This window comes from Musca domestica, unplaced genomic scaffold (assembly GCF_030504385.1).
Source record: "Musca domestica strain aabys unplaced genomic scaffold, Musca_domestica.polishedcontigs.V.1.1 8, whole genome shotgun sequence".
Classification (NCBI taxonomy): domain Eukaryota; kingdom Metazoa; phylum Arthropoda; class Insecta; order Diptera; family Muscidae; genus Musca; species Musca domestica.
Genome location: NW_026712409.1, coordinates 11,199,169 through 11,214,025, shown reverse-complemented (window position 1 = coordinate 11,214,025; position 14,857 = coordinate 11,199,169). Strand labels below are relative to the sequence as shown.

The window sequence follows — 14,857 nt, the reverse complement described above, 5'->3', positions numbered from 1 at the left end:
AAGGATTGTCATCTACCAAATCTTCTCAAATCTTCAAATTTGAAACAATTTCGTGGATAAATATGACTAGGATTATGAAAATGTCGAATTTCGGTGGGTTTCGTTATATGTGCGCTATATAAAAACGTGGACCTAATTGTTCTGCCACCGGATCTAGAAGCCATTATGAACTACAAATACCTATTTTTAGACAAATCCGTAAAGAATGTGGCCAAAATCATCAAAATACCGAATATCGGGAGGTATCGTTATTGTGGGCTATACAAAACGTGGACCTATGTATACAATGTTTCGCTACCGGAGCTAGAAGCCATTATGAACTACAAATACCTATTTTTAGACAAATCCGTAAAAAATGTGGAGAAATTTATCACAATACCGAATATCGGGAGGTACCGTTATATGTGGGCTATACAAAACGTGGACCTATAAATACAATGTTTCGCCACCGGAGCTAGAGACCATTATAATCTACAAATAACAATTTTTACCGTTAAATAAGGGCTATGCCAAAACGGGGACCTATCAGCCTCAGAATTCCCTTGTTTCCACACCACAAAAAAAAAAATGCTTAGTTTTCCCTAAAAGGTTTTTTTTTGTCTACTTACGCCTTAAAACGTTCCCGCCTTTTCGTCTTGACTGCTATGTCGGGCAGGGAAACACTTTTCTCCAGCGGTGGTTTATCACCCATTAATTTCTTTAATTTCCTTCGTTTACCCAATTCTGTGATGCTGGCTAAATCACTGTCGTCCGTCACAAATCCATCATTTGAGTGACCCGATAAACGTTTCTCTTTCGATGCTACATCCTTGCGTGAAAATGTCCTTTGTAAGGTTTTCTTGAAGCTTCGTATACGATCTCCGCTACTGCTATTACTGGCACGTGCCTGTTCCGCCACATGGCTGGCGCTAATGCTTTCGGTGGCCAGCTTTGAAGGTGTATAATTGTGACGTGGTGGTCTCATTGGATTTGTGGGAACATCCTGCAGTGTCTTTGCAACCACATTCGAATCGAAACTCGAACTTTGTTGAATTTTCGCAAGGTTTTGGGCGAGAAAATCTGTTTGGGGTGTGGACGAAATTGTTTTGGAGTTTTCTTCACTGATTTGTAGGAGACTTGAGGTGGGTATCGCTTGTTTATGGGCAATAATTTTGCCATTGTGTAAACGTTGTTGTTCCTTTTCAAAGTAACGATACAAACGATTGGTCCATTCACCCACAGTACGTATATGCAACCACATGTAGTCCTCTTGTTCGGGAGCTGAACTAATCGTAAATGGATGCCATTCATAGTTGGCTATAACGGGTATATTTACAAAAACATAATCTCCGGGACGGAAATTGAAATTATTCGGACGCTTTATAACCAAATGAACAACTTTCGAGGGTAGTAGCAAACCGGAACTAATATAGGTCTTGCCATGATCACCACGCATCCATACGAAACGTAAAATTCTCTCCACAGTGTAAATAATACCTGGTATGAAAAACCATTTCCAAAAATTAGGACCATGGAACAGAACCAATATCCAGAATGGTATATACAACAAATGGGTCCAATAGAACACTTCAAAGGAGCCCTTGCGTCGCACAAAAGGTTGTGAGCAAATATACATAATTAGCAGAATAATAAACAAGGCCATGCCAGTGGGATTTGCACAACCGGGTATAAGGCCAAATAAGCCGGGACGATCTGTCAGCAGCCATTCTCCAATGGTATAATGTCCGGCATTGATTTGTGGATCGTTGACGACAATTATGGAGAAGTTGAAGAGATGCATTACGGTGTGCACGAGACTCAATACTGATACAACAATGCCGGTGAGTTTATGCAGATAGATGTGATTGTCGAGGGGAAGATATGTGGATAGACCTCGGGATCTCAAATAGGTTAGGGAATTTCGTAACATCAATACCAATATCCAGGCACAGTTGAAATTCAAACATTGTCCTGTGAACGAAAAAAAAGGAAAGGTATTTTTATTTGGAGGGATGTTGAAGCACACATAAACATTTCTTTAAAAAAAATGTTAAGATAAATTTTAACTGTAACCCCAAGATACATCTTACAGTTTCTTTAAAGTCTATTTACAAACGCAATAGGATCTCTTTACAGCCACCTTGGAGTAATTTTACAGTCGCCTTAAATTCTATTTACAGTGCCTTAAAGTAAGTCGCCTTAAGTATCCTTACAGTCACATTATCAGATTCGCCATAGTCGCTCCTTAACAGTCGTCAATAGTCCCCTTAACAGTTGCCTATAGTCCCCTTAACAGTCGCCAATAGTCTCCTTAACAGTCGCCTATAGTCTCTTTAACAGTCGCCTATAGTCTCTTTAACAGTCGCCTATAGTCTCCTTAACAGTCACCTATAGTCTTCTTAACAGTCGCTTATAGTCTCCTTAACAGTCGCCAATAGTCTCCTTAACAGTCGCCTATAGTCTCCTTAACAGTCACCTATAGTCTCCTTAACAGTCTCCCATAGTCTCCTTAACAGTCACCTATAGTCTCCTTAACAGTCGCCTATAGTATCTTTAACAGTGGCCTTTAGTCTCCTTAGCAGTCGTTCATAGTCTCCTTAACAGCCGCTCATAGTATCCTAACAGTCTCCCATAGTCTCCTTAACAGTCGCCTATAGTCTCCTTAACAGCCGCCTATAGTCTCCTTAACAGTTGCTTACAGCCTCCTTAACAGTCACCTACAGTCTCCATAACAGTCGCCTACAGTCTCCTTAACAGTCGCCTATAGTCTCTTTAACAGTCGCCTATAGTCTCTTTAACAGTCGCCTATAGTCTCTTTAACAGTCGCCTATAGTCTCCTTAACAGTCACCTATAGTCTCCTTAACAGTCGCCTATAGTCTCCTTAACAGTCGCCTATAGTCTCCTTAACAGTCACCTATAGTCTCCTTAACAGTCTCCCATAGTCTCCTTAACAGTCACCTATAGTCTCCTTAACAGTCGCCTATAGTCTCTTTAACAGTGGCCTATAGTCTCCTTAGCAGTCGTTCATAGTCTCCTTAACAGCCGCTCATAGTATCCTAACAGTCTCCCATAGTCTCCTTAACAGTCGCCTATAGTCTCCTTAACAGTCGCCTATAGTCTCCTTAACAGCCGCCTATAGTCTCCTTAACAGTTGCTTACAGCCTCCTTAACAGTCACCTACAGTCTCCATAACAGTCGCCTACAGTCTCCTTAACAGTCGCCTATAGTCTCTTTAACAGTCGCCTATAGTCTCTTTAACAGTCGCCTATAGTCTCTTTAACAGTCGCCTATAGTCTCCTTAACAGTCACCTATAGTCTCCTTAACAGTCGCCTATAGTCTCCTTAACAGTCGCCTATAGTCTCCTTAACAGTCACCTATAGTCTCCTTAACAGTCGCCTATAGTCTCCTTAACAGCCGCCTATAGTCTCCTTAACAGTTGCTTACAGCCTCCTTAACAGTCACCTACAGTCTCCATAACAGTCGCCTACAGTCTCCTTAACAGTCGCCTATAGTCTCTTTAACAGTCGCCTATAGTCTCTTTAACAGTCGCCTATAGTCTCCATAACAGTCGCCTACAGTCTCCTTAACAGTCGCCTATAGTCTCTTTAACAGTCGCCTATAGTCTCTTTAACAGTCGCCTATAGTCTCTTTAACAGTCGCCTATAGTCTCCTTAACAGTCACCTATAGTCTCCTTAACAGTCGCCTATAGTCTCCTTAACAGTCGCCTATAGTCTCCTTAACAGTCACCTATAGTCTCCTTAACAGTCTCCCATAGTCTCCTTAACAGTCACCTATAGTCTCCTTAACAGTCGCCTATAGTCTCTTTAACAGTCGCCTATAGTCTCCTTAACAGCCGCCTATAGTCTCCTTAACAGTTGCTTACAGCCTCCTTAACAGTCACCTACAGTCTCCTTAACAGTCGCCTGTTAAGGAGACTGTAGGTGACTGAGACTATAGTCTCCTTAACAGTCGCCTATAGTCTCCTTAACAGTCGCCTATAGTCTCTTTAACAGTCGCCTATAGTCTCCTTAACAGTCACCTATAGTCTCCTTAACAGTCGCCTATAGTCTCCTTAACTAGTCTCCTTAACAGTCACCTATAGTCTCCTTAACAGTCACCCATAGTCTCCTTAACAGTCACCTATAGTCTCCTTAACAGTCGCCTATAGTCTCTTTAACAGTGGCCTATAGTCTCCTTAGCAGTCGTTCATAGTCTCCTTAACAGCCGCTCATAGTATCCTAACAGTCTCCCATAGTCTCCTTAACAGTCGCCTATAGTCTCCTTAACAGCCGCCTATAGTCTCCTTAACAGTTGCTTACAGCCTCCTTAACAGTCACCTACAGTCTCCATAACAGTCGCCTACAGTCTCCTTAACAGTCGCCTATAGTCTCTTTAACAGTCGCCTATAGTCTCTTTAACAGTCGCCTATAGTCTCTTTAACAGTCGCCTATAGTCTCCTTAACAGTCACCTATAGTCTCCTTAACAGTCGCCTATAGTCTCCTTAACAGTCGCCTATAGTCTCCTTAACAGTCACCTATAGTCTCCTTAACAGTCGCCTATAGTCTCCTTAACAGCCGCCTATAGTCTCCTTAACAGTTGCTTACAGCCTCCTTAACAGTCACCTACAGTCTCCATAACAGTCGCCTACAGTCTCCTTAACAGTCGCCTATAGTCTCTTTAACAGTCGCCTATAGTCTCTTTAACAGTCGCCTATAGTCTCCATAACAGTCGTCTACAGTCTCCTTAACAGTCGCCTATAGTCTCTTTAACAGTCGCCTATAGTCTCTTTAACAGTCGCCTATAGTCTCCTTAACAGTCACCTATAGTCTCCTTAACAGTCGCCTATAGTCTCCTTAACAGTCGCCTATAGTCTCCTTAACAGTCATCTATAGTCTCCTTAACAGTCTCCCATAGTCTCCTTAACAGTCACCTATAGTCTCCTTAACAGTCGCCTATAGTCTCTTTAACAGTCGCCTATAGTCTCCTTAACAGCCGCCTATAGTCTCCTTAACAGTTGCTTACAGCCTCCTTAACAGTCACCTACAGTCTCCTTAACAGTCGCCTGTTAAGGAGACTGTAGGTGACTGAGACTATAGTCTCCTTAACAGTCGCCTATAGTCTCCTTAACAGTCGCCTATAGTCTCCTTAACAGTCGCCTATAGTCTCCTTAACAGTCGCCTATAGTCTCCTTAACAGTCGCATATAGTCTCCTTAACAGTCGCCTATAGTCTCCTTAACAGTCGCCTATAGTCTCCTTAACAGTCGCTTACAGTCTGCTTAACAGTATCCCACAACCTCTTAACAATCGCCCACAGCATGTCTAACAGTTACACGTTTACAGTCGTCCACAGTCTTTACAGACGCCTACAGCCTCATTAACATAGGCCTACGGTCTATTTAACAGTCGCCTACACTCTCCTTAACAGCCACGTATAGTCTTCTTAACAGGCGACTGTTACCACTTAAAAGTCACATACAATCTCTCAGTCTCCCTAAATTCTTCTCAGAGCCATCTCCATTCTTAAAGTCGCCCAAATGTCTCAAAACGGTCGCCTTGATCTTTGAGGTCCTTCCAATCAAGAAAGTCGTCTTGAAGTCTCCTCAGAGGCACCTTGAAGCCACCTCCTTGGAGCCTAGCAGTCGTCCCAAAAATTCCTCACAACCATCTTAGCTTTCATAACTTACCACACGCTCTGGCCACAATAACAAATCCATTGCTAGCCCTATACTGGATGGCTCGCGACACAAACAGACACACATTTATGGCAATATAGAAGAAGAGATAGGTCACAAAGACATGATTGTTTTTCATGTAGGCCGGCGTCAATTGATGTGGAATGGGTATGGAGTTCCATAGTTTCGATTTGGTTTTCCCAGCCTGTGGATCCTGGGCCATTGGCACAAGCCAACGGTCAATCCTAAAATCAAAGCACAAAGGAAAAACAATATTTAATTAATCTTCCATACCACATCAAGTGTCACATGGCTACCCACGTTATACTTAGATTCTCCAAGAGTCCACCATGTTTATGTAATTGATTTTTCAAAGCCTCATAAGTAATCTCGCCACGATTGTATGGATCGGCATCTTCAAACATGGCCGTTGTTAGATCTTTAATCTTTGAGGGTTTGCAGCCGGTCGCAGAATCACCAAAAAAGAAAGGAAAACAGAATGGGAAATAATGTTTTATTGTCATTTATGATTGTCGCTTTGTTTTTGGTCATTCCCAATTGTCCATTGACCACTTTAGCTTGGCTATGACTTGAATGACCAATAACGCAATCTCCCCATCCATACCACGACAATGGGAGGATAGGAAGAATGAATACGCATTGGAAATCGCTTACAAATAAATCATCATTGTTATTATTGCTATTTATGCTCTTACCTGATCTTCAGAGAATTCCATGCCATTCTCCTCCATGCAGGCACGTATGACATCATGCAATTCCTTGTGCTGTATGAGACCATCACCTTAAGTAATAAATCAATAAGTGGTTAATCGTCTTCGTTAACAAAAAAAAAAAAAAAAATGAAAAATATTGGCATTGTATAAATCTTTGGAAACAATAAGCCGCCCAGGTTGGTAAGACAATATTAAGCGCAGAGGAAACTAGTTCCCTGTTTCTCGAGTTTCTCCCAAAATAAAGAAATAAACTTGAAATTTTGTGCCAAAAAATGTGCACCAAGGTCAGTTGGGAATTCTGTAAGCTGAAATGGCAAACAAGTCCATAATAAACATAATTTTAGTGAAACAACTTAGGGAGGCTCGCATAACCATAAATACACACATACATCAATAAGTACATACATATGTAATGACGCATTAAGCACTTTCGTATTGAAGAGTGAGGGCTTTGTAGGGTAAATTATTGTTTTTTGGAAAAGGCTTTTAAGGCAGCTTAAAATCGCACAAGCTCTCCTTAATTTCTTACTGTATGTTCCTTAACTGACTGCCGTCAGCTACCTTTAAATTTGACTCTAACTCTGTAGAAGCATTAATTGAGTCCATTATAGACACCTTGCCAGGATGTCCATGGATGTCTTAGCAGTCGCCTACAGTCTTCTGAATATTCGTCTACAGCTTCTTTAACATTCACCTACATTCTCCTTTAAAATCTGTCTCCTTAAGGATCTCCTCAGCTGTTGCCAACTTTAACAGACGACAACTCTTTTACAGACGCCTACAGTATCCTTAACAGTCACCTAAAGTTTCCTTAACAGTCGCCTATAGCCTCCTGAACAGTCTCCTACAGCCTCCTTAACAGTCTCCTACAGTCTCCTACAGCCTCCTTAACAGTCTCATGCAGCTTCCTTAAAAGTCGCCTATAGTCTCCTTAACAGTTGGCTATAGTCTCCTTAACAGTCTCCTTAACAGTCTCCTATAGCCTCCTTAACTTTCGCCTACAGTCGCCTACAGCCTCCTTAACAGTCGCCTATAGACTCCTTAACAGTCGCCCATAGCCTCCTTAACAGTCGCCTATAGCCTCCTTAACAGTCGCCTATAGACTCCTTAACAGTCGCCTATAGCCTCCTTAACAGTCTCCTATAGCCTCCTTAACAGTCGCCCATAGCCTCATTAACAGTCGCCCATAGCCTACTTAACAGTCGCCCATAGCCTCATTAACAGTCGCCCATAGCCTACTTAACAGTCGCCTATAGTCTCCTTAACAGTCGCCTATAGACTCCTTAACAGTCGCCCATAGCCTCCTTAACAGTCGCCTATAGCCTCCTTAACAGTCGCCTATAGCCTCCTTAACAGTCGCCTATAGACTCCTTAACAGTCGCCTATAGCCTCCTTAACAGTCGCCTATAGCCTCCTTAACAGTCGCCTATAGACTCCTTAACAGTCGCCTATAGCCTCCTTAACAGTCTCCTATAGCCTCCTTAACAGTCGCCCATAGCCTCATTAACAGTCGCCCATAGCCTACTTAACAGTCGCCCATAGCCTCATTAACAGTCGCCCATAGCCTACTTAACAGTCGCATATAGCCTTCTTGACAGTCGCCTATAGTCTCTTTAACAGTCGCCTATAGCCTCCTTAACAGACGTCTATGGCCTCCTTAACAGTCGCCTATAGTCCCTTAACAGTCGCCAATAGTCTCCTTAACAGTTGGCTATAGTCTCCTTAACAGTCTCCTTAACAGTCTCCTATAGCCTCCTTAACTTTCGCCTACAGTCGCCTACAGCCTCCTTAACAGTCGCCTATAGACTCCTTAACAGTCGCCCATAGCCTCCTTAACAGTCGCCTATAGCCTCCTTAACAGTCGCCTATAGCCTCCTTAACAGTCGCCTATAGACTCCTTAACAGTCGCCTATAGCCTCCTTAACAGTCTCCTATAGCCTCCTTAACAGTCGCCTATAGCCTCCTTAACAGTCTCCTATAGCCTCCTTAACAGTCGCCCATAGCCTCATTAACAGTCGCCCATAGCCTACTTAACAGTCGCCTATAGTCTCCTTAACAGTCGCCTATAGTCCCTTAACAGTCGCCTATAGTCTCCTTAACAGTCGCCTATAGTCTCCTTAACAGTCGCCTATAGTCTCCTTAACAGTCACCTATAGTCTTCTTAACAGTCGCCTATAGCCTCCTCAACAGTCGCATATAGCCTTCTTGACAGTCGCCTATAGTCTCTTTAACAGTCGCCTATAGCCTCCTTAACAGACGTCTATGGCCTCCTTAACAGTCGCCTATAGTCCCTTAACAGTCGCCAATAGCCTCCTTAACAGTCGCCTATGGCCACATTAACAGTCACCTATAGCCTCCTTAACAGTCGCCTATAGTCTCCTTTACCGTCACCTATAGTGGCCTATAATCTCCTTAGCAGTCGCCTATAGTCTCCTTAACAGTCGCCTGTAGTCTTCTAAACAGTCGCCTATAGTATCCTTAACAGTCACCGATAGTCGCCTATAGTCCCCTTAACAGTCGCCTATAGTCCCCTTAACAGTCGCCTATAGTCCCCTTAACAGTCGCCTTAACACTCGCCTATAGTCTCCTTAACAGTCGCCTACATTTTTCTTAAAAGTCGTCTGCAGTGTCTGTAACAGTCACCTATAGTCTCTTTAACAGTCACATACTGTCACTTTAACAGTCGTCTACAGTATATTTAACATTCGCCTGCAGTATCATTAACTGTCTCCTATAATCTCTTTAACAGTTACCTACAGTCTCCCTAACAGTCTCCTTAACAGTCACCTACAGTCTTATTAACAGTCGTCTGCAGTTTCATTTACTGTCGCCTACAGTCTTTGGAGGTCTTAAAAATATGTAAGAGCACATAAGGAAGGTCTTTTACACCTGGAGAAGCTTTTACAAAAAACCCCTCACGTCACATAGAATAGCTTTTATAGGTCTTCTATATAGCATAAAGAAGAGCTTTTATGGGGCTTCTATATTTAGAAAGGCCTTTATTGAAGAAGAAGATCCTTTAGATGTCCTTTATATACCGAATAGCTTTTAGTGGTCTTCTTCGAAAGTCTTCTGTATATAGAACAGCTTTTAAAGATATTGTTCACAATGAAGAGCTTTTGAAGATATTTTATACATAGAAGGTAACTTTGAAAATTTCTCAGAATAGATGAATTCGTAGAGGTTTGTCTCCACAGAAAATCTGTAAAAAAAAATTCGATATGAAAACCGAAGGCTTAACAGCCATCATTGGTTTCTTAGGCTACGTAGGTGTATTTCTACTGACCAAACAGACTCCCTGTCTCTCTTTTTGGAACATCTACAGAAATCAAATATAAAAACTTTATCGGATTCTGATTCGAATTTTCTACCCTAACAAATGTTCTGGGGACGAACCCATGGCGTAATTTATTTTACTCTTTATTTGTTAACTAATCTACTTAAATATTTTGTAAATCCTAATATTGACATCACCTGGACAGACCACTGCTTTATCAGAACAACACCCATTAAATATTCCATAATATCACAATTTCGATTACTGCGAAACCAGCGCCTTTATGGCTTACTGCCATAGTTAACCCCCCACCCATCTTCCCCCCTACAATGAATAAAATGAATACATTACCATCGATATCGTAAACCTTAAATAGAAAACGTATTTTATCATCTGCCGATTGTCCTGAGAATTGTTGAATGGCATCAATGAATTCCTGCAGTGATATTGAACCTGAGTTATCCTTGTCAAAGATTTGGAAAACACGTTCCGTAAAGAAAGGCTAAAACGAGAGAACAGAACAGAAAACCACAGACACGAACAGTAAATGAATTAAATTCCACAACAACGATAGTTGGTTGGTTGGCTGGTAGGTTGGTTGCATCGGGTTTGGTCATGGACTTACATTCTTGGAGATAACAATTTTCTTGAATTCCTCACGTCGTATTTCACGTTCATTTCCCACAGTATTACGAAAGAGCTGTTCCAGCCGGGCCAAGGAGCTTTTATCGAATCCAGTGCGGGGTCTACAAAATGAAGAAAGGGAAGAGGGAGAGTGAAAAACAAATAGCTAGCTTAAGCATCACATCATAGACAATAAATAAATAATTTATGCAGCAATGCAAACAACAACAACAACAAAGGTAATACAAAAAACAGGAACAACAATTATAATACCAAAGAGTTTTAACAAATTGCATTGGCCAAGTCTTCTTGTCCATCCTGGCAAAACTTGCAACCATTACCTAGTCTTACAAATCGAAATGAAAGACCATTACATGTTGGTGCTTGAGATGATGATGTTGTTGTTGTTGCTGTTATTGCTGCAGTTAGGGTTTAGTAATAAATTAAAGATTAATTAAAAGATTACTAAGCTCCAGAACATAGCATTTGATTAATAGCTGCTTTTCCCGGTTCTTGTCAGCGTTTTTATGTGTAAGTGTGTGTGTTTGCTGAAACGTTTTCTATGTTTGTTGTCTTCCATCATCGCATTTAGTTGCTCTCCTCTACATTCGAGCAGGAGCTGCACAGTGGTCCTTGGAAAGATCTTCCAAACTTTATTCGTTGATAGAAAAACTTTAAGGAGGAGGAATGAGAACCTATAACAGCTCTACGGACAAAAGACATTCTAAATGTTTTTTTTTTTATAGGAAGTCTTCCAGAAGATCTCTACGGAATGGAGACCATCTTGAGGTCCTCTAAAAACAAAAGACTTTCTAAATATATTCTCAGGAAAGAGGACCTTGCAAAGACCTGTAGATAGGCAATGTTTTTGAAAATATCGCCTTCAGAGGCGTTCTATCACCATCCAGTGCAGAGTTCTTCTATGGACAGAAGACCTTTTAGAGGTCTTCCTCAGACCGCAGACCTTCCTGAGGTGTTCTTCATCTTGAAAACATCCATAGTTCTTCTATAGATAGAACATCCCCCAGAGGTTTTCTATAGACATAAGAAAGGCCTTCCAGAGGTCTTCTTCGGGCAGAATACCCTCCAGAAGAATTTTTTAGACAAAAGGCCTTCCAAAATTTGTCTGCAGACAAAAGACTCTCCTGAAGTCTTTTTTTTAAACCTTCCAGTAGTCTTCTGTAGAGATAAGACCCTCAAGAGGTCTTTTATTGAAACCAGACCTTTCAGAAGCCTTCTAAAGGCAGAGGTCCCTTACACATAGCCAGAAGACCGTCCAGGGATTTTCTTTGGTCGGAAGGCCTTCTAGAGGTCTTCTCTAGAGAGAAGTCCTTTCAGAAGTCTTCTATAGATAGCAGACTTTCCAGAGGTATTCATTAAAAAACATCCAGAAGTCTTCTTTGGACGAAAAATTTTCCAGCCTTCCTAGAGGTCTTCTATCGACAAGGACCTTCCAGTGGCCTTCTATAGACAGTCTTCTCCTTTACATCGAAGACCTTCCAGAGGACTTCCACAGGCAGAAGCCCTCCCAGAGGTATTCTGTAGACAGAAGTCCATGGGTCTTTGTTCGACAAAAGAGAAGAAATGTCTTCAAAGCGGAGATCTTCCAAGCTAAAAAGTACTGTAGAAGGTCTTCTTGGCGCAGAAGACTCCACCAAAAAGACTTCTAGAAGGTCTTCCAGGCGGTGAAGTGGTCTTCTATGGACAAAGAAAATCTCTTAGATGTATTCTGCAGACAGAATACCACCGAGGGGTCTTCCTTTGGCAGAAGTGAGAAAGAAAATACCTCTACAAGGTCTTCTGAGCGGAGAGCACCTCCAGAAGGTCATTAAGGTGGAGTAGACACTTAGAAGATCTTCCTAGCCAAAATACCTCTAGGTATTCTAGGCGAGGAAGACTCCACCAAAAAGACTTCTAGAAGGGGTCTAGAAGGTATCCTAGGCGTTGAAGACTTGTACAAGGTCTTCCAGGCGGACAAAAAAATCTCTCAGAGGTATTCTGGGCGCAGAAGACCTCCAGAAGGTCTCAAGGTGGAGAAGACTCCTACAAGATCTTCCAAGCCAAATAGACCTCTAGAATGTCTTTTAGGCGTAGAAAACTCCTAGTGGTCTGAAAGGTCTTTTAGGAGTAGAAGACATTTAAAATGTTTTCCAGTCGGTGAAGGGGTCTGGAAGGTCTCCTAGGCGGGGAAAACATCTTAAAGGCCTTCAAAGACAAAACGATCCTCTAGAAGGTCTTCTAAGCGTGAAAGACTCCTAGGGTTCAGAAAGGTATTCTAGTCGTAGAAAACTTTTAGAAGGTCGTCCAGGCGGGGAAGTGGTCTTCGCAGAGGTCTTCTATAGACAAAAGATCTCCCAGAGGTATTCTGTAGACAGAACACCGTCCAGGGGTCTTACTGACTGAAGGGACAGAAGATCTTCCTGGATTAATAGAGAAAAGACCTTCCCGTTGACTTTAATAGTAGGAAGACCTTCCGGAGATCTTCTCCACACAGAAGAAATTCCAGTGGCCTTTAGAAAGTTCTTGTTGTGGAAGACCTTCTAGAGGACTTCATTTGGCAAAAGACCAACCAGAGCCGTCACCGACAATAGGCCTTCCAGAGGCCTGTACAAACCAGATCTTATGTACAAATTCTTTGCCTGTGTTCTATTGATGGACGATTTCATTGGACATGAGAAGCGGTTTCCTATGGAACCACTGTCCATCCAACAGAACATCTTTTATTCCCATAGCTCTTATAATGCGAATATTTTCCCAACTGCTGTACATGTTTCCCCCCCCCACCATGATGGAGGGGGGAAATGGGGTGGAAAAATCAATTTGTTTTACAAATTGTAAATTGTTAACATGGTCATAATTTATTAGTTTGTAGATTTGTCTTTCAAGTTCATTTTTTTCTTTTTACCCCAAAACCTGTGGATCGACAGCCATAAAACAGATTGAAGGCTCTTTTGTGTTCTGTTTCTTACCTGGAATTGGTTAAATGAGATATGAACTCCATGATTTGATTTGTGGATATGGAATTGGTGCCATCGCTATCTATGAGACGATATAATTTATCTAAAATCTGGTGAATAAACAAATGAAACAAGAAAAAGTGGAAGAAGAAGAAGAAGATTAAGCATTAATTTTGTTTAAGGTCTAAGAATGTATTGCATGGTGCTGTTTTCAAACTTACCCCACGGGCATGCCATATATCGGTGAAATTTTTAAATGTAATTTTGCTGTTCTCTCCACAGATCACATAGGCCACAGATTCCAGTTGTTCGGCATAGTCCATTTGCCTGTCATCGCTGTAATTAGTTCGGACACAAAATGTAAAAAAATACAATTAAATGTTCGCTAAGTAAACATAACTTATTATCAAATAAATGGAACAAAAATAAGTTCTATGATGGGATATAAGATAGAAATTGATATATGGTATGGAGTTAGGTCTCATTTTTTGATAGGTGACCTCTAAAAGGTCTTATGTCAGCTGGTAGATTTCTATGGACAATCTCCAAAAATTGTTTATAAATAAAAGGTATTCTACAGATAAAAGACATTTCAGAAGACTTCTACAGAGATGAAGCGTTCCCGAAGTCTTCTACAGATAGGTAGAAAAAAACTTATTCTGTCTATGGAGTTCTGAATAGAATTTTGCCTCAGAATTCTATGAATCAATGTATGTCAAAAACATGAATGCGAACGAAAAACATTATTTCTTTTTTTATTTTAGTAAATTTAATAACAAAATTTAATTTGTGTTTTTATACCCTCCACCATTTTATAGAGGGTATAGGTAGGTTTGTAACGTAAAATTCTAAGAAGATTTAGCAATGTCCGTCTGTCTGTAGATCTGTCTGTCTATATGTTGTAGTCACGCTATTTTTCGAATTGAGATAGAAGTCTAAAACTTCGCACACATGTGTATTTAGGGAGCTTAACCTTTACAGGTTTTTCGTAAATGGGCCATATCGATCCAGGTTTTCGTATAGCCCCCATATAACAATACCCGATATTCGGTATTTTGATGATTTTAGCGACATTATTCACCCGAATTGTTTCAAATTTCGTATTTTAAGTTTGTAATGGGTGCTACAGCTTATGCCAGATAATTGCCTATGCAGGTACACGTCTTCGTATAGCTCCCATATAACGATATCTCCCGATATTCGATATTTTGATGATTTTAGCGACATTATTCACCCGAACTGTTTCAAATTTCGCATTTCGAATTCGTAATTGGTACATAATGGGTACCACACATGTGTATTTAGGGAGGTTAACCTTTGAAGGTTTTCGTAAATAGGCCATATCGATCCAGGTTTTCGTATAGACCCCATATAACAATACCTCCCGATATTCTGTATTTTGATGATTTTAGCGACATTACTCACCTGAATTGTTTCAAATTTCGCATTTCGAATTCGTAATGGGTACCACAGCCTATGCCTACAAATTTTGTATGCGGGTCTACGTCTTCGTATAGCCCCCATATAACGATACCACCCGATATTTGGTATTTTCTTGATTTTATCGATAATATTCCCTTGAATTTTTTCAAATTGCGAATTCGAAGTT

At 41.1% G+C, this 14,857-nt stretch overlaps 1 protein-coding gene across 3 annotated transcripts in view; it reads right to left on the bottom strand.

Moving 5' to 3' along the window:
• LOC101895123 (uncharacterized) overlaps positions 1-14,857 on the bottom strand; it is a 50,613-nt gene that overhangs the window by 6,089 nt on the left and 29,667 nt on the right. For all 3 annotated transcript variants that reach the window (XM_059130850.1, XM_059130848.1, XM_059130849.1), the window contains exons 4-11: positions 13,470-13,584; positions 13,261-13,358; positions 10,293-10,413; positions 10,019-10,169; positions 6,373-6,458; positions 5,978-6,102; positions 5,669-5,901; positions 609-1,950 (exon numbers count right to left, since the gene is read on the bottom strand). In XM_059130850.1, coding sequence (XP_058986833.1) covers positions 609-1,950; positions 5,669-5,901; positions 5,978-6,102; positions 6,373-6,458; positions 10,019-10,169; positions 10,293-10,413; positions 13,261-13,358; positions 13,470-13,584 — 2,271 coding nt within the window. The remainder of the gene's footprint in view (positions 1-608; positions 1,951-5,668; positions 5,902-5,977; positions 6,103-6,372; positions 6,459-10,018; positions 10,170-10,292; positions 10,414-13,260; positions 13,359-13,469; positions 13,585-14,857) is intronic.